Consider the following 17,419-nt stretch of genomic DNA (forward strand, 5'->3'; position numbering starts at 1 on the left):
TACAGCAGGATATTTTTTTTTTTCCCAAATATTTTTAATATGGAGATACTGAAACAGCTTACAACAAACAGACATAGAATTTTGATATACAGCAACTCAAAGTTTTAGTAACTGAAAAAGTGTTACAGATATTACTTTTTGGACCAAACAACAATCATAGAATTCACAAACTAAAGTTCAAAGGTCACACACAAGACCATGTCCTTACTGGGTTCACAAACACTGCTGCTGTGCTTCTTGTAAATTACAATGACATGAGGAGTTTATCTGAACCACAAGATGGGGGACAAAAGACGTAATATTAGCCACAGAAACACATTCAGTGTGTTGGCCTTTTGTGCTCTTGCAAAAAACGTTGCTTTCTTAATTTCCTTATTTATATTAGTTCCTTCTGTGCTTGAGGGAAAGAATGCTATGATAATGCATAATATAAAACAGACCTAGGTCGAGAAGCACTTGCAAGAAATCATATTTTGGTTAGCTTGAGCCTCCTTTGGTGCCAGTTGGATCCGATTTGGTACATGGCACAACAAGACAAGTACCGAAATGTGTACATACTGACCCAAAATTATTTTGAAACTGTTCTTTTAGTGTAGGTTATTTATTTTTTCAACCCTATCTATATGTGCCTGGGAAGGTAAAACAAAGAGCACCCTAAAATTATTCGACCCAGGTTTTGATATTAAACATTGATACAACAGTGATGCTCTTCTTTCTTTTTTTGTTAGAATGTGCAACAAATTATTATCAACTTCAACCGGAAAAGAAAGTGTCACTTTTTTTTAATCAAATCCAGCAAAATCTGAACTTTGTTACTTCTTATTATTTTTTATCTTTATTTATACATAAGCTGTCTTTTTTTGTTTTTCTTACACAAGACCAAGCTGGTCAAACCACAACTTTCACATACAAACATATTACTATGACTATGAACCTGACAGGCTACTCGAAATGTGTTATGGAAGGAGTACTATGCTAATTTTCATACAGTTTCACCAAAAGGTAACCATTGTTTGAAAACAGCCAAACATTATTCAGCCATCACGCTGAACTGAGTTATGGCCCTTCACTAGAATCTTCCCCAGCTTCCTCAGTGGATTTCAAATCCATCTGAGATTGAATTGGTGATTTTGAAGACCGTGCAGACTGATCTTCTCCTTGGCTGCCATCTGTTGGATCATCAGTTGTCTCGTTACTGGTGTTGAGGAAAGCTTGGTACTGGTTCCAGAAGCCTGCTGAGCTCCTGGTGGCTGGAATGTTCAAGGAAGTCATCATTGTAGAAGAAGAAAGTTGGTCAGCTGAAGAACGACTACTCCGGGCTGGTGGACGTGTTGTTTTGGATGCAACACCATGATGCTTCATGTGCCCCTGCGAACATGAAGTAATTATTTAAACAAAGTAGTTTAGTACTGAAGTTCTTTACTTAGTCCGTCAAATATTGTGTCAATCTCTTGACAAAAAGCACTAAAACTGTCTGCCAACATTTCATAATCAACATTTTGGTATTTCACCTTCAGTCCACTGCGACTGGCATACTCTTTCCCACACTCAGCACAGCAATACGTCTTCTTTTCGGGACGAGACATCGGAGATGGGAGGGTAGGGGCAAGGTTAATGGGGACAGAACCATCCATTGTTTCAATTGTAGCCAATCCCCCAATCTTAACATCTTCTATCCGGTCTTCCCGCTCGTATGAACCAAAATGAAAGCTCTGGCGTGTTTCCCTCACAAACGTGGTAGCGCTCTGAGATGCACCCTTTACATCAGCCCCAATAGTGTCAGCAGTCTCCGAAGTGGATGTCATGTTGGGGTTCTCGTCAGGCACAGGTGCTTTGTCTTGCTTTGGTGAAGCTGGTGAAGAAGACTCATCATTGTCTTCTTCCATGGGTTCTGGTGATTGGGGCCTTGGGGAGACAGACTCTGATTCTAAGGTTGGTGTTGCAATAACATTAGTTATATCTTGACTCAGGTTGGGATCAGAGGAGGTACTGGGACAGGTGTAAGCAGAGGGGTCACCAAGGGCATGTTTGCTTTTAAAGTCCTCCAGATTGGATCTGGAGCCTCGGAGGGCTTCGAAGGAGGTAGCTGCTTCATCTTCTCCACAGTCTACTTCCATAGCGTTAGAGGAAACTGGTGTCTTGGTAACAGTGGAGGAAATTGGTGAGGGGCTGGGTTTAGGATGTTGGACATTGTTAGTAGCTTGCTCAACCTGGTTATCTTTGCTAACTTGGGAAGCTTGTTCTGTCTGTTGCGAGGCTGGCGACGGGGCACTGACACAAAGGACAGGGGGTTCCACACTGCCTGGGGGGGGAGTTTGTGTGGTTGGATTCATGAAGGGGTCAGGGCTAAGGTCAGAGGGGGGAATAAGGTCAGGACTGGAGGTCCCAGACTTCCCAAACTCAACTGATTTCATACTGCCAGACACAGGAACCGTGCCAACTGCTGGAGATTGAAATTGTGAGCTTGGGGCTGGGCTCCTAGAAAGGCCTGCTAAAGGAGGTGTTTTATTAGAGAGAGTATTTGTGTCAGTCAATTGGGATTGAGATTGTGACACAGGTTTTGCAATAGATTCTGCTGGCATCTCATGTGCAGGATCCTCTGTGCCATCTGTTGGCAACTGTCCACCAAGGTGCATACGGATGTGGTGCTGGAGCACTAGAGCGTTAGTAAACTTACGCTGGCACAGTGGGCAAGAGTTCTGGACACGTGCATTCGGTGGTCGGGCGTGATGGGTGGCAAGATGTGACCGCAGGCTGCCTTTGGTAGAGAAGGATCTGCCACATATCTTACATGGAAAAGGGCGTTCTCCAAGGTGTGTAGCCTGGTGCAGACGCAGTGCTCTTGGACAGCTCAGGACCCGTAGACATACCCCACACTGATTGCTTGTCAGGTTACCAGCTGGACCTGTGATGCTTAGAGATGGTAGCAAGCCCCCTGCCATGGCACCCGCTCCATTGGCACTCATGCCTAGGGCAGCAACCATCTCATGGGTGAAGTTTGAAACAGAAGTGGAAGCACGTGTTGAGGATGGGGGGGACGCCATGACGTATGTGGTCGAAGTGTTTGCATTAGTGAAACGACTGTTGGCTGAACTTGAAGAGGTAGTGGCACTGCCAGATAACATCTCAAGAATGGAAGAGGAAGTAGAGGCAGAAAGCCATTCAGATGAGGAATGGGGGGCCTTCTCTAGCTTTTCCACTAGCCTCTGCAGCTTTGAAGTTTCTGATGTAGGAGTGGATGATGGCAGGGAGGAATGAGTGTTGGTGGTTTGATCTGGGACTTTAGGAAATGATGAGAAAGGGAAAGAAAGCTGGGTAGATGAAGCAAGTTGGTGGGAGCCTGGGGCAGAGGGGAGTTGGTTGCGCAGCAGGCCCAAGGTTGCATGGTTGTAGAGGGATGAGTGTGCAGGAGGGGTAGAGGAAGAAGTGGAGACAGATGGGAAAAGGAGCTTAGGCAGGTGGGCTAGCTGGGAGTATGCAGCAGGAGAAAGCATTGGGGCATGAGGGGGAGTGTTTTCATCAAAGTGCTGCTGCTTGGCACCCTTGAATAACCCTGTGATGCTGGAAGACGATGACAAGGAAGGGTTGGAGAGGAGGGAAGTAGCCAAAGAAGAGGAGGAAGTTGAGGAGTGAGATGAGCCAGAGGCAATAGAGGCTGCAGCTGCTACAGCCGCAGCCCGATTAAGCTGCAGAAGAGAGTGGGAAATCAAAGCCAGGTCTACACTAGGGGGCAAGGGTAGGGAAGAAGGAGTAGATCCTCCAGAGGCTCCCAGAGAATAGCCCGTGCTGGTACCACTGACCTCCACATTATCTCCACACGTTTCATCCTCAGGCCGGCTTTTTGGCTTCTTCTGTATCATATTCATGCCACCAGTACTGCTACCACTGCTCATGGTCTGTCCCATTTCTGCTCCGCCAGTGGCCCCTAACGCTACTCCAAACAAGGATGGTGGCAGGAGTGAAAGTGAGAGCTCTGGGTTTTGCTCACGATGCCGTAGGAAGTGCACTTTGAGGTTGCCCCGTGTGGTGAAGCGGCTGAGGCACACTGGACACTGGTAGGGTCGTTCCCCTGTGTGCGAGCGTAGATGTATCTGTAGGGAAGAGTCACTACTGAATGTTTTTCCACAAAAGCGGCAGGCGTGTTGGAGGCGGCCTGTGGAGGTGGAGCTTGAAGAGGAAGATTCTGCCCCTGCGGAGAAAGATTGCAGGGCATTTTGGGAGTTTTGGACCATAGATACTGATGTGGGGAGGGATGAGTTTAGGAAGGACAGCCCACTGTGCCCGGTCACTGAAGTGGTATTTGGAGATTTCTCATGAAGATAGCGGGTGGGGAGAGCTAATGACAAGGCTAGCGGATAGCTGGAAGAAGCCATGGACATTGCGGAAGAGGAAGAGGTGGGGGGTGCTGAGGATCGGGAACTCCCCCTCAGATAACCGTGAGCCCCTCCAGTCCCTCCCATCCCTTCCATCTGGGATTTGTGGGGCTGCAGGATTTGAGACAAGGAACTGCTTGGCTTTGTGGGTTTGTTGGCTGCCTGAGAAGGGAGCAGGGAGGAGAAACATGCCAGGAGAGGAGCAACAGAGGTGGAAGGCTGAGGTGTGGTTGGCTGGGTATTTGGGCTGGCTGCCCTTTTGCTGCCTTCTAGACAGAGCTGAGGCAGAGGGGGGAGAAGATGCTGGGAGGGTGTGTCTATGGTATAGGAGGCTCCACCGAGGCGTAGCACCTGTCTACAGATCTCTTCTGTTATCTGCATTTGATGGATCTGCCTTTGCTGAAGGACCCGGAGCTCCTCCAGTATCAGGGCGATGCTCAGTTGGGCCCTAGAGGGTGCAGCCGAGGCTGATGTCACTCCTGGGCTGGGAATTGGAGTAACAGGACTTGGGGGCCCCTCAGGTACACGGCTAGGGCTTCCAGGGTGTGGTGGTGGACATAGAGAGGCAGATGATGATGAGGAGGAAGAAGAAGTAGTGGTTGTGGCTGACAGCCCTAACTTGGGAGAGGCCATGTGTGTGCTTCGGGAGGTGGGGCTGAGGGCACTTGCAGAAGACGTAGTGTTGCAACCAGTCTGTTGAAGCGCGATTGGATATTGAGTTTGGGAAGAGAGAGAGGAGAAAGGGAAGTCAGGAGAGAGGGAGGGTCCTGGGTCTTTGAGGGGCTGGTGGGTAGGCTGGCTGGGTGAGCAGGATATCAGTGGACCCTCAGTAGGTAAAGAAGGGGTCTGAGAGCCCTTGAAAGATGAACGGACAGCAAGGGGCAGCTGGGAGCTTTGAAGAGAGATCGATGGAGAGCACAAGGGAGAATCCAGGATAAATGGAAAGGAGTTTGACTTCACTGCCAAGTTGTCATCTAAGAAAATTGAAAGAAGAAACACTAAATGTAAATCATACCACCAATGAAAACAATATCATCAAGGTTTACATAACGGTCTACAATCGTTTTCATTATATAGGACACAACATATAAAAAGCAGCGGTGAAAAGTATATTATCTTATTCAGTTGCTTTTTAACCTCTGGGATTAATTTACACTAGTTTATAATCCACTACTGTTTTCTTTTCCTCTTTGTCTTGTCTATCCTCATCACCTGACTGCAGCCTCCCGACCACTGTTGCCACAGACACACACACACAGTCCACATTCCACTGATCTGCAAGAATACACTGCTCACCCGTAGAGGAGCCTACCTTGTTTCCAGGGCAACACGCACAAGACAATAGACTTTACCTTACCCCCTCCCAAATAAAAAGCAGCCACATCCATACACTCTCCCATCCCTGCCCCTTTCTCATTCTTCCCTCCTCCATTCAAGCTGTCTATCTTTCATCTCCTTCAAAGCCCTACCCCCAGTGGTTCAGTGGGGTGCAAAGGGTTAGGCTCTGCGTAGGTACTGGACACTGTACTGGGTGCCTGATTGGCTGGCAGACTTGACCTTTAACACAGGTCACATTCCTGATTTGGTTTAGGGCCAGGCAGAGGAAGAAAGGTGACTCGAAAGAAAACAAACACCAAAAACAGACATGATGGCTCACAGACCATCAACAAGCTAACTTGGCCGAAAAAAAGCACGAGAGACTAATGGTAAAGCACTCACACACAGAATACCCGTCAATGCACAACAAACAGACACAATAGAAAGAACACTTTGTATGCAGAGGGTTGTTCATGCACACGCTAACACACACAGAGATACTGCTGTTGGCTTGAATCTACAATTTTATGACACACTGTGGGCCCTCCTCCTGTAACAGGAGTTAACAGACACAAATACACACACACACACACACACACACACACACACACACACACACTCCTTCATGAGTATGTTCATGCTTCAATGCCCAGCAACAAAGCTGAAAGGGGACAATAGGGTCTAACGCTATCGCAGTTAAGAGCACCTTATACAGTGCCTCACAAAGTTTCCTTTAAGTTGACCTTCTCATCTTTTTGCTTCAACCACAGTATCTTGCTTCTAGTAACATTCACATTCACTACACATTCTTAAAGTATTTCTCTGGGGATTTACTGTATATCCCCCTATTCTGAGTGGTCTGCGTCTTTGAACCAGTAGCAGTGATGAGGACTGAAGACATTTGTATTTAGTAGGGAAAAGAAAGCAGCTAATGGCAGCAACCACTGAGAATGAATTAAAGACTGTCTGTAGGCCAATTCTTCCAACAAGGCTTCTTTTTCTTAGCGTTCATGTATGACAAAATGTTAATTAAATGGATGTAAATGTTCAATATTTCTGGAAAAAACCTTTAGAAATGGAGATAAAATAACTACCTTCTAATCAGTAACGTGCTTTTGAAAAGTCTGACAGATTAAATTTAAATTTTTAAGAGTTTTACTAAAAGTTACATTTTTAGTTTAATGTATGCATTACATCAGATAAACTATCCCAATGAAAAATCAACTGGAACAATCTCTGCATGTTGAGGCAAAGTCAATTATTTGAAGTGAAACCAATCCCACTGAATAATGAGTAATCTATTGATATATAGTCTATTTCTCACCATGCTCAAGTATCCGACAGGCACCGAGGGTCAGGTTCATAAGCTGCTGAGGTCGTTTCTGTTTCCGACGGGACATGCTTCTGCAGGATGGGACCGACGCAGGGGCGCATTGGCCAACACACAACTTTTATTCTTTCTCCCTGTGCACTGAAAAAAGTAAGTATCTAAATTACTTAGAGGGAAAAAATAGAGGAAAAACTAAAGTTTCTCCAAAAATGTGACAATGGACCCTCCAGATTGATTAATCTCAATAAAGCTTGTCCATGTTGGTGGCATTGTGGTGCAGAGAAAGAAAAACTGAACTAAAGTGCCAAAGACGCATGTGTGACAGTTTCTCTCAACAAGTCTTCCTTTTCTCAAAACTCACCGTTGGCCCTCCTTACACACACACACACACACGCACACACACGCACACACACACACACAGCCCACTTGTTCATCAACTACTTTGCATTCAAATGGCGAGTGAACACCCCTTCTTTTGAGGAGCCAAGAGTCCACTGCCTTGCTTTGGTAAACCCACATACATAAAGACCCTTTCCTGAGCTTCCAATTATTGATATGATCCTCTAACATCTGGTTTTCCTGTGTTCAACAGAAGGAAACGGGTAGGATTAGGACACTTTGGTTAAATTAATTCTGCTTTTTACTTCTTTTTTTTTTACATTATACCAAATGTATTTAATCAGAGGCCACACATGCCCATATTCTAGTCTATTCAAGCTGTGTGATATGTGAGGTGTTAGTGCTCCGGTCGCCTCTAAAACAGGCTGCTGTGTGAGCTCAGTAAACAGGGTGGCTGAAATGAGGTGGAATTTGCAACAATGGCGTAGAGGGAGCACAGCTGAGTGAACATCACCCTCTTAGAGCCTCTCCAACACATAAGGCCACTGACTGGAGGCACAATGCTCCCTTTTCACCCTCATCCCGACCGCTTACCACGTGGAGAGGTAGTGAAAGAAAGACACAAGCAGAGAGTGAGGAGGAAAATAATTTTTCACCCGTGCCCTGTGACACCCCCCCCCCCCCCCCCACCCAGACACACACACAACCCACCCCCCCACCAAACACCACCCACCCCAGCCTCTCCTCTGTCTCTCTGAGGCTTGGACAGAATAATAAAAAGCATCTAAGGTTTGACATATAGTTCAAATGTTATAGTTCCTCAATCGATTACAGTCCAATCGAGTAATCATTTGTGTCAAAATGATTCAAAATTTTAAAAAAGGTCTTCCATTGTTGCACAGTTTAAGTGCGAGTAATTTATAAAAAGGATACATTTGACTTCCGCACTTCTGTTTGAATCTGTAGTGAGCATATGGAGACTTTTTTCTATGTAAATCGAGCAGTGATTTCCGTGCAATATAAAATGATTAAAAGGAAAATAATTAGCCTATAAACATGCTCGTCATTGTGTAATCGATACTAATTTGTCAAAGAGAAAGAAGTGATAACTCCAATAGTTGTTATCAAACAGTAAAAAGACAGTATCTCGTTGCTTTTTTTAAACCAGAACTCTATTGTGCCAACAACGCATTCGTATTTTTCGTGCCATCTTGCCAATACGACGGTCGGACGTGTTTTTTAAACCAATGTTTGGAAACAAGCGAAAATACGCCGGAGAGATGCGCGTCCCCGCTACTGTACGGCGACCTGTTGCACGCCAGGCGCGCTCCCACATCATAACAAGTTATGATTCATAAAATATTATGACTTCTCGAAAAAATACAGTCCCGGATGTGCATTTCCCCCACAGGCCGCTCGTCGCCGACACAACTGCTTTAAATATAACACAAAAACAACTTACCATGTTTGAAACGATGATTTTTGGCAGCGATATTGTGTAATGACACGGGGGGGAAAAGCTCAGGAGCTTAGGTAGGGTAAGATCGGCTCTCGTCTCTCAGCCGGGACACTGGCGCAGCAATTCCCTATTCACTCTCAGGGATGCGCAGTCGGACAGCCGCATTTTTTTTCAATTATTTATCTCCGTCGCAAATGGCGTTTCTTTCTCTTATGACAAAGGGTTATTATGCGTGAATGTATTTACTCATAGTCCTGTGTCGGGAGGAGAAGCAGGGGCGGTGCGGATAGCTGCGGGCTACTCGCTGCACGGGGAGGATTATTTTCTTGGCTGTGCGTGCTGCTCTTCCTCTTTTCTTTGTATTTGTCGGGGCCTGCTGCTGTCAGGCCTGTCTGCGCTCTCTGCGGTACTGTCTGTCTGTCTGTCTGTCTGCTTAGCAGGCTAGCTGTCTGTCTGCCTGTCTCTTATAATTAATGGCCCTCGCTGCCAGACGGTCCTCTGGGAAACAGTGACCACGGTTACCTCCACATTGGCTCTCAGTGTGCATGTCACATAGGAGTGCAGGCCCGGGCACACACAGCTGGGCTCAATCAGGCTGACCGGGAGATTGGTACAGGTGTACATGATTGTACCCCCGCCCCACCAGGTTATCATAACAAATCATATTTCATATTTTTCCACTTTTAATTAAAAAAAAAATCACATTTCGTTTATTTAATGTTGGTTTCCTGGCACTACACGTGTTATCCCCATATTTGCATTGAGTTCTCAGTACAGTCTTTACAGAGCTATTTTGGGTCTTTGACTCATAATAAGGAAGCACACTTTGTTTACTGTATCAGCCAAAATCATTTTGAGACAACACCTGTCCACTGGAAATATATAGGTTTTATAAAAGCCAATAATAAGTCTGAATCTTGTTTATAGTCCTTCATAGCATTCGATGTGTCTATAGATATGTCGGTGTGTAAGTCTTTCTATTTGGATCAGCGAGATTATTTTAGATTTAGTGTAGATTTTAAATGTAGTCTGATTTATTCTGAGATTGGATTGGATTAGATTGGAGTGGGAATGACTGCAGGGCTGATTGACTTCATTCAAATACATTTGATCTTTGATCGTTGAGTTTAGCTTGATAAATCATCTGTTCAGGACTTCAAGAATGACCTTGACAAATTTAATCTCTGAAGTATCCAGATACAAACATTATATTCTAGTCTTTGCACTTGCATGACAATATATATTCTTAAATATGGAACAAAATATCCAGATTTATGTCAGGATCAGGTAATTTCTTTTCACATTCCATTGATAACACTATTAAGATGGTTGCATCTCATTGAATGCAATTCAAACCATAGTCTGAGGAACTAACAACCTTCCCTGATCCCTGTATTTAAAATAGAACAGCAGATTTATTTTTGATTACTTTTATATTTACAATCGAACGTGTTGCCTGAACTACCTTGTCTCGTGTTTGACAGGTGCTGTAGTCTTACATCAGTAAAGCCACTAGGTGTCTCTCAAAGACAACCTGTTTTACAATAAAGTTGAGCTGCTCATTTTTAACTAGATAACGTACATATTATTGAGAAATCCTTTCAGCATTATCAAAATGGTTTGCGTTTTCCAGCTGACTCATATTTCCTACTTTGTGGAATAGGCCCTGATTTAAAAATGCATCTCTGGTTTGTGAAGTAAATCAGATATTCCAGCAGTTAGGCATGTGCTCTGAGAAACAGATGATTCATACTCTTCAAACATCAAGTTTTATCCTGTAGAAGAGTAAAGGGCATGACATCATGTTTTATCTACCAAAGGGGGAATCAAGAGGGCATGTTTGATGTGCTTTTTTGGAACATGAAGGCACCAAGGAGTGCATGCAACGTATTTCAAACACATACAGTATAGACACCAACACTTGTTGTATTAACACAAATAACGCTCAGTGCATTAAGGCAATATGTTGCACCAGACGCCATATGCTTTTCGTTTTGGTGTAGAGAACAGTCACCAAAGTCAGTGAACTGACACAGTAATGTCAGCAACACAACTATATCGGAAAGTTCCAAATTGTACACATTTTAAATTGTGTTGGTTGAGCAGTAGACTTATGCAGGAGTGTTTTTAAGGGCTATGGGACAGATGCTGGCCTTGTGTATGTGAAACAAGCGTATTTTAATATTGAAAGTTAAATGGCTTGGTCATGTAAATAGAGTTACATTTTCAGGGAAGTGAAACTAGTGTTCTTGTGTGTGCAGGTGCAGTTATGGTTGCACAGGCCTCAAATCACAAATCCCAAAAGCATGTAACAGATGGGTCGGCAACCTTATTGACATGTGGCAGCTTAACTGATGGCAAAACAGTGTACTTAGATAGATATTAGGTTAGGTAGACATTGTCAGTATTTAGATTTGTTTTGCTTTTTTTGCATTGATTGATTGCCATTGATGCCTTTTGGGGTTCTCCTTTTCCTGTAGTGTGTTAGATAGGTTTTTGTGCATGTAAATGGTCTTTTAAGGCAAAAATATCCAAGTTTCTCTCCCACACACCTCCGGAAATGCCTCCATTGGATTCCTTTGTTACATCCGTGATTGAATTATGAAACACACACTCTTCTATTGACTAGAGCTCCAACTTTACTTCACCGTTGCCTAATCATTTTCCCTTCGCCACCTTCCAGGGTCACGTGACCTCTCTGAGTCAGTTCAAACCACTGAAGCAGACACCAAGGGGGGTGGATCTGTTGGGATTAGCCTCCTTGGTCAACAATACTGACCACACGCAATACTCACCCTCACCGATGGCCACAGTCTACAAACACCAGGGCACCACCAGGTAAGAGACACCATTTAAAAAAATGTTTATTCTCATTAAATTCAGTTCAGATAAGCATATGTGTGTTCGAAGTTAAAGATGCAAAAGAAGAGCACATGCTGAGAGTAAATCAGGCCAACAATCTGTCAAGGATGATCTCCTGATCCCCTGTAACTGTGCTTAGTGGAGTTAGCGCTCGTCTCGAGTCAATGTTGCAACCCTTTACCGTCAATGTGATCACCAGCAAGTCTTCATTTGAAACACCATTATCGCTCACTTACACCCATTAAGATATGAAGTGTTATTTTGGTCCAACCTCCGAACATTTTCCCAGTAATAGTGGTTAAGTATTCTATTCATAGAGCGCGGTAGGCAAAAGCCCAGGAGACAGGATTACTGTTCAGCATGCACAGTTGGAGTGAAACTTCCCACCAGCTCAACAAGAACCGTGCGTTACTATTCACATGCTTAAATGTAACCTGGTTACATTTTCTCAGCACATACAATAACTCACTGCAATCCAAATCAGTGTGTATCTGGTTTCTTTCTTGTGTACCAACTGTATAGTTACTAGCCTTTTGTGACCCATACACAGTGATCCGCCCACTATGGCGTCCATGGAGGAAGAGCTGACCTGCTCTGTGTGCCGAGACTGCTTCAGCAAATCCCACCCTCTTCCCTGCGGTCACAGCTTCTGTCCCACCTGCATCCGTGAGGCCTGGAGTGGGCAGGGCGAGGGCAAAGGTCGCTTTAACTGCCCCCAGTGTCAGGAGGAGCACGGCGAAGTGCTGTGTGACTGCTGTCCGACAGAGGAAGCGGATGAAGGAAAGCCACAGTTGGCCGTCAAGACCTGCCTGAGGTGTGAGGTGTCACTGTGTGCTCAACACCTCCAACCCCATCTGGAGAGACCGGCGTTTAGCACCCACCTGCTGGTGGACCCGCTGGGGGACCTCTCCCAGCGAAAGTGCCAGACACACGCAGAGATACTGAGATACTACTGCGCCGATGACAGGGAGTACGTGTGTGGAGACTGTCTGCTGGACGGGAGCCATGCTCAGCACAAAGTGAAGGCGCTGAGACAGGTGGAAGAGGATCTGAAGGTCAGCTGGAAGAAAATGTGTTTGTTTTGTAAAATTTGTCTGTGCACAGTTCATGCGTTTCCTCATATAAGTGTGACTCCCCAGGTTATTCTCCAGACCCTGCTCAGCAAAGCAGAGGAGAAGATGAAAGATGGACAGCGAATCCTCAAAGAGCATGAGTGTATTGATTCAACCATGGCTGTGAGTATGAATAGTTTCAAATGCATCAGATATTTGGATTATAACCAATCACTGATCTGGCACCAATCTCTCACGACTCATTTCAGGACTCCCTGATTGAGGACATCTCCCAGGTGGAGCGGCTGGGCTCAGACCTTCAGATCCAGGTGACCAAGCTGGTGGGCGCTCTGAGGGAGATCACCAAGAGGGAGAGACAGCAGGTTATAGAGCGAGTGCATGAAGACTGCTCCAAAGTGAGAGACGACATGAGCCAGGCGCTGAGCATCCAGTACTACCTGGCCTCGCTGCTGTCAGAGACCGACCCTTTCCTGCTTATCTGGGTAAGAACTGATGTACAAACATGATTAGTTGACAGCTAATTCATAAAAATGCATTTATTCTGATGTAATATATTATAAGTAGGGTAGCCACTGTGGATAATGATGATACAGTGTTGTCAGTTATGCAAATAACCTAGAAACAAGGAGATGTGTTAAGGAGAATATCTCAACCAAGCTCAATCGGTTGTCCTTTAGCTAACCGTTAGCAATGCTAGTGGCATGGCTCAAAGGCTCTTTCAAACCATGTCTTTGGTTCTTATCTTTTTAAAACACATATCTTCACAAGGATGGAGAATCTGTAGGGCACAGAACAAGATTTAAGTATCTGAAGATTTCAGGTACCTATCTGTTTCAGGCAATCAAGATTAAGCTGGTTTGTCTAAATAAACACTACTTGTCTGTGTATCCTATGCTTCCCTATGTGGCATTTCTTAACTCGCTGGCTGGTGAAGGGATTAACATTGCTGTCAACGTTTCATCGTGACTGAATGGGCATGGTTTCAAATTGGTAAATGAATGGACTGCATGTAGCGCCTCTCTGGCTTTTGCGACTATTCAACACGCTTTACAACAACACATGTTAGCATTTAAACACATTTATACAGACGCTGATATTGAGTTCAGGGGATTGAACCACAGCCGCTCTCCACATGTTGCTAAATCATGATTACAGCTCTATTAAATGACATAATGTTTAAATTTAACCCAAACCAGTGGAAAGAGAACAGACTGCACAGACACTAAACTAATACAAGAAATAACCAAAACGGTTCTAAATTTGGGGCCCCCTGTTAGACTTGAGCCTATGTTCAAAATGTTGCCGATGTCGTCACCCCCCACCAATTGTCTGCCTAAGGCGTAAAGATGTTTAGAGCCTTTAAACTGTTCTTACCAAGCAGATTCACCTTTAAAAAAAACGATGAATAGTTTTTTCTTTTGTAAACGAATCCTTTACTGTCATGTTTTTCTCGGCTGTCCTTGACTCTTTCCTAGGCCTTTCAATCAGACGACACAAAGTAAGTCCAGATAAAAGCGTGTTATTAGTTGAGTTGTTGAGTGTAAAGGCAGTCTTTGTCTGTTGGAATCACTAAGTGTCTTAGTGTTAGACTATTAAAACCTTTTATCTTTGTACATGGTAATCAACAAGATAGTCCCTGTACTGCAGCATGTGTTATCTCTTGTATCCTAGGTTACTAGCAGACCTGGACAGCCCAGTTTATGTCCCTGAGGCCGTCAGTCTGGACAGGAAACACATCTTGGAGGACATAGAGAGCAAGTACCGAGATTTCATCACCGGCACCCTCCGCTGCCTCAGTGAACTCAAAAGGGAGCTCTGTGAGTGCAGATGGGTGACACACCCCATTTATTTAAGAGGACAGTTGATTCCAAAATCTTGAATAATATGGTGATACAGTAAAAGAAACTAGATTCTATAATAAAATTCTAACAACAAGTTCTGTGGATTATCTTGAGTGAACAGGTCATGAGGAAAGAGACATTGCTGTGCTGCTTTTAAAATGTAGTACCTTGCTGCTCGAGCTTCACATGTGCCTTCTAGTTTCATTATATTCAAGAGAAGGCAGACATCTCTACGGCCCATATCCCAAACATTCTGCAACTCACACCAAAATAATCTCAATTGATAAATACTCTGTACATTTTTTTATTTAAAATTGATCTGTGAACGGTCCCTTACCTTTTTTAAACAGGAAATGTTATTCTCATTTTCAGGTTGATATTTGTATTTTGTGTCTCAACAAGACATTTGATGTGATGCATTTTACCATGGTTTTATAGATTTGAAACAATTCAAATGGTTAAAGAACACATACCGTATTGCGCTCATTTTCAGGTTAAGAAATACTCCCTCTGGAGACAACTTTTGGATTTTAGCTTTTCCAGACCATTTACATGCACACAAACCTATAAAACCAACTACAGGAAAGGGGAAATCCCCAAAAGCTTGAAAAGGCCTCTTGAATATCTTTGGAAAGAGTTGTTATTGCCTTTTTACAAAGAGTTAGATTAGACGATTGGTCCTCATATTTAATCGTTCTATATGAATCTACCTCTAATAGACGTTTAGAGTAGCTTAGACTGAAAGCTGCCTCTAACTTTCTCTATGCCTTGCTTCATATTTTATTCCCCTCTCATGCAGTAACCAGTCCGTTGTCTCTGGACACTAACACGGCCCATCCCCTGTTAAGCATCCCTGATGACCTTCGATCTGTGACGCGGGTTAGAAACCGCCAACCCCACCCTGCTCACCCTGAACGTTTCGACCACTGGCCGCAGGTCCTCACCGCCCAGACCATTGCCTCTGGGACTCACTACTGGGAGCTGGAAGCTGAGGGATTCTGGGACATTGGCGTCTGCTATAGAAGTATTCGACGGAAGGGGAAAGAGGGTAACGCCTTTGGAAACAACAAGGTACACATACCCCAAGAAAGTTTGTTCAGTTTAGAGCACACTGGTTTATAAAATATAATCTGGAATGGCTTTGAGGTAGAGTAGTTGTTTAGAATTGGAAGTGATTCACAGCCCACACAATCATAGTGTTAATGTATCCTTGACATATGCAAAATTCTTTTAAGGGTTGCAAAGATCGGAAACCGCTTTATAAATGCAGTCCATTCACCATTTATAATTACAAAATTCCAATAACAATTTCCCAGGTTGCAATTCCAATTGCTTGTGTTGTCTCACAAACAGTCTTACACCTAAATGTGCTTTGACAGAAACAACAATCCTAAATCTTTAGTAACACCCATTGAAGATTCAGATTACTTTAGTACCCGCAAAGTTTGCATAAAATTGGAAATGTGTCTTTGGCTCCGGCACATGAGACCACATTGACCAAACATAGCACATAATGCAGTTTACACACAATCATGCATCTTAAATTCTAAAGGTGACACTGAATAAAACCCTAACCCTAACCGATTATAAACATTGTTGGTACTTAATTTTCTGACAAAATCCATTGTTTCAGCTGTTCAATCAAAATGACATATTCCTGGATTAAAAGGCCTTTATTTAATGTCTAGGTATCATGGAGTTTGACGCAGCAGCACGACAGGAAGTTGGCTGCCTGGCACAACCGCAGGAAGACCCGCCTTGTGTACCAAATGACCGGCAACCGTGTTGCTGTCACCGTGGACTACGGAGCAGGCACCATCACCTTCTCCGAGGTGGAACCATCCAACAACCTGACCCACCTCCACACTTTCTCCACCACATTCACTGAACCTGTGTGCTTGGGCTTTGGACTCTACAAAGCTGAGCTCAACAGTCGAATCACCATCCTCAAAGTCTGAGGTGGAGAAAAGGCAAAAGGGGACGGAGAAAACATGCTGCCTGGCACCATGCTGGTTTAACTTAGACAAAGCCATGCCAAGACAAAGCGCTGCTGATTTATTTCTGGAAGCTAACTGGAACTTTGAGCCTCTCTGATATTTCTCTCCCCTCACATATCAGCCTGAGATTGAAAGAAACATATTTCCTATATCAGGTGATATTGACATAGAAATATCAGAGATTTCTGAGAACGGAACATTCAATGAGTGGATATAAGTGCATTGTAGCAGGAAAGCAACTGAAGAGGCTGCTTTGAAAAGGACAAAAATAGGTTTTTGGAAACACAATTGGAAAATTTGTGTATGCTTTTCATTCTACAGAGACCAAAACTGCAGATGACTGGTCTGATTGGACTGGTTTAAAGATAAAATAACTGTGTAAAGAAGGTTATAAGATGATTTGAAACTCATTCCATCCATTCTTAAGCATCAACCTCAGTTTGAATGAAAGCTCAATCACACCAATATGTTGTATGTCTGTATGTAAAAGAAAACAGAATTTCCTCACATGTTCTATTAACACAGTCTCATAAAAGATTCTCCCAGCTACATGAAGCATTTGAGGTGTAAAGATTTTCCATGAAGGCGCACAGGTGAAAAGAAAGAGCACTTAAAGCCTTCCAAATCCTATTGAAACACAGGAAGGAATCAATGATTTGATTGGATGTTAAAGGAAAAAGAAAAACAACTGCAACTCACTCGCTAACTTGGCTGTTTGAAGCGACTCACATTTCCAATTATTTTGCCATTTTTCTTTATTTCGCTGTAAAGGTGAGTGGGTGGATGTAACATAGAGGAGGGTGAGAAAGAAGCAGAAGGAAAGGGGGG

At 43.9% G+C, this 17,419-nt stretch overlaps 2 protein-coding genes across 2 annotated transcripts; one reads left to right on the forward strand and one right to left on the reverse strand.

Moving 5' to 3' along the window:
- Positions 1–10: 10 nt before the first annotated feature.
- sall2 (spalt-like transcription factor 2) lies at positions 11–9,331 on the reverse strand. The gene is made up of 4 exons (XM_063886751.1): positions 8,822–9,331; positions 7,015–7,161; positions 1,512–5,347; positions 11–1,368 (listed from the first exon to the last, which is right to left on the reverse strand). Exons 2-4 carry the CDS (start codon positions 7,088–7,090, stop codon positions 1,057–1,059), a joined length of 4,224 nt encoding a protein of 1,407 aa, XP_063742821.1. The 5' UTR covers positions 7,091–7,161; positions 8,822–9,331; the 3' UTR covers positions 11–1,056.
- Positions 9,332–11,194: 1,863 nt separating this feature from the next.
- trim110 (tripartite motif containing 110) lies at positions 11,195–15,595 on the forward strand. Its single transcript, XM_063886916.1, has 6 exons — positions 11,195–11,656; positions 12,231–12,735; positions 12,820–12,915; positions 13,002–13,235; positions 14,425–14,570; positions 15,394–15,595. Exons 1-5 carry the CDS (start codon positions 11,622–11,624, stop codon positions 14,461–14,463), a joined length of 909 nt encoding a protein of 302 aa, XP_063742986.1. The 5' UTR covers positions 11,195–11,621; the 3' UTR covers positions 14,464–14,570; positions 15,394–15,595.
- Positions 15,596–17,419: the final 1,824 nt, after the last annotated feature.

The sequence above is a fragment of the Eleginops maclovinus genome, chromosome 6 (assembly GCF_036324505.1).
Source record: "Eleginops maclovinus isolate JMC-PN-2008 ecotype Puerto Natales chromosome 6, JC_Emac_rtc_rv5, whole genome shotgun sequence".
NCBI classification, from domain to species: Eukaryota; Metazoa; Chordata; class Actinopteri; order Perciformes; family Eleginopidae; genus Eleginops; species Eleginops maclovinus.

Coding starts and splice junctions, on each gene's coding strand:
- sall2 (XM_063886751.1), bottom strand. CDS start 7,090: ATGTCCCGTCGGAAACAGAAACGACCTCAGCAGCTTATGAACCTGACC. Junction 5,348..7,014: donor CTGTCGGATACTTGAGCATG/GTGAGAAATAGA, acceptor CAATTTTCTTAG/ATGACAACTTGGCAGTGAAG. Junction 1,369..1,511: donor CCAGTCGCAGTGGACTGAAG/GTGAAATACCAA, acceptor TCATGTTCGCAG/GGGCACATGAAGCATCATGG.
- trim110 (XM_063886916.1), top strand. CDS start 11,622: ATGGCCACAGTCTACAAACACCAGGGCACCACCAG. Junction 12,736..12,819: donor AGGTGGAAGAGGATCTGAAG/GTCAGCTGGAAG, acceptor GTGACTCCCCAG/GTTATTCTCCAGACCCTGCT. Junction 12,916..13,001: donor GTATTGATTCAACCATGGCT/GTGAGTATGAAT, acceptor GACTCATTTCAG/GACTCCCTGATTGAGGACAT.